Below are 1703 nucleotides of genomic sequence, written 5' to 3'. Positions count from 1 at the left end.
ATAGTAGATCTAACAAGATAGCAAATTCCAAAAAGTACTTGTAGCCAGGATTTTAGAGTAGGTGTCTTGATCATAGCTCCCAGTTCCAGCTTTGTGCCAGATGAATTGAATTTTCTGGCTCCAGCCAAATATTTAGTTTATAAGTNGTTGTTATAAATGATCTGTGAAATAAATAAGAAACTATTTATATTATAAAGTGAGAATCTTTAATTAATAATGTATTAAATCTTTAACTAATAATAATTTTACAGACTTTGTAGGAACACCTTTAAAGGGAGTTAAAGTTCGTATTGTTAAGGATAATCCTTCTTCAAAAGTTGGCTATGATGTTATTGTAGAAGGAGATTATAAGAAGACTAATATTATTAAAAATCCAGGTGATGAAATTGGAGAACTTCAAGTTATGAGTGGAAGTGTATTTAAAGAATACTGGAATAAACCAGATGAGACAAAGAAAACGTTTACATCTGATGGCTGGTTTAAGACAGGTAAATATTATTGATCTTTTTTGTGAAATATAATGCAGGATATGATGTGCTGTATAATGTATATGTTACTGTGAATGACCAACATCTGGCAAATGTCAACATTCTCTGGTGAATGTCAGCTTTCACACAGTCGTTTTGTGTATGTATGAAATATTTGCTAAATATCATTATTTCTCACTTACACCGGCAAATGTTGACATTCAGCATGCACTGATTGTGAATGTTGAATGAAAATATTTTTATTACGTTAAGACAAAAATGAAACATTTTAATATGTGAAAATAGGAGAAAACTTAAGTAACAGCACTGTAAATAAACTTTTGAACCTAAAATGAACAGTACATTCTTAATCATTAAAGAAAATAATACAATAATAAATTTACACATAAATTATGTGATTAACGTTATACAATCTTATTTATTGCAACAACTTAAACTGTTGTGACACTTTGAATTGCACAAGAGTCCCTTGCTTTTACAACTGCATTTATTCATGGAACACTTCTTTTTGCAATGACAGCGTGTATAGCCTTGCCCTCCACTTTTCAAATTAGCTGCAGCTGCTTCTCTCAGCGATATTTCTTGAGAAGAAATCTCATCTATGGAAAATAACTTTTCTTTACAAATTACAAACTGATTACGTTATTACATGATTATGAACTGATCTGTTAATGGTGTCTTTTATTCGGATATCGCTGATGCCTTACCGACGATCCCTCCATCCTCTGCTACTCGACCTGACAAACCAATCCCCACCTCACGGGATGAAAAGACCTTGTTCTATCTCCAGCTATCCACAAAGGATTTGGCGACAGACTGTCGCCTCTGTCGACATCGGCTTCTCGGGTGTTGTTTCGACCTCCACCAAAGCTTATCTGTGCTTGTTGACATACACCGGTGATTGTTCAAATGTATAATAATATAACCAAATATTCGGACTTTCACCGACGTATTTTGTATGCATCGACATTCACTGGAGAATATCGACATTCTCTAATTTCGATCTTTCACAGTAACATATATATTTGATAGATAAAAAGCAATAACATTAAAAATATGGCATAGGCAGAAAAATCAAATGTAAAATATTCTTGTACAAAACATTTTTTTACATTTTTAAAGATATAGTTTAAGATTACTATTTTGTTATGTGCAAATTTTTCATCATTGCTTTAATTAAAAATAAATGTTTTGATCCATTTTTACTCAATTTTA

General features: G+C 31.7%; 1 protein-coding gene across 1 annotated transcript in view; it reads left to right on the top strand.

Annotated features, from left to right (window-relative positions):
- The first annotated feature begins 248 nt into the window (after positions 1 to 248).
- LOC111626464 (acyl-CoA synthetase family member 3, mitochondrial-like) overlaps positions 249 to 1703 on the top strand; it is a 15391-nt gene continuing 13936 nt past the window's right edge. Inside the window, exon 1 of the mRNA XM_023369840.1 lies at positions 249 to 488. Coding sequence (XP_023225608.1) covers positions 404 to 488 — 85 coding nt within the window. The 5' untranslated portion in view covers positions 249 to 403. The remainder of the gene's footprint in view (positions 489 to 1703) is intronic.

The sequence above is a fragment of the Centruroides sculpturatus genome, unplaced genomic scaffold (genome assembly GCF_000671375.1).
Source record: "Centruroides sculpturatus isolate CEXI.00-Female unplaced genomic scaffold, Cexi_2.0 scaffold313, whole genome shotgun sequence".
Classification (NCBI taxonomy): domain Eukaryota; kingdom Metazoa; phylum Arthropoda; class Arachnida; order Scorpiones; family Buthidae; genus Centruroides; species Centruroides sculpturatus.
The sequence above is the reverse complement of the archived record's forward strand: the minus strand, read 5'-3'. Positions and strand labels throughout refer to the sequence as shown.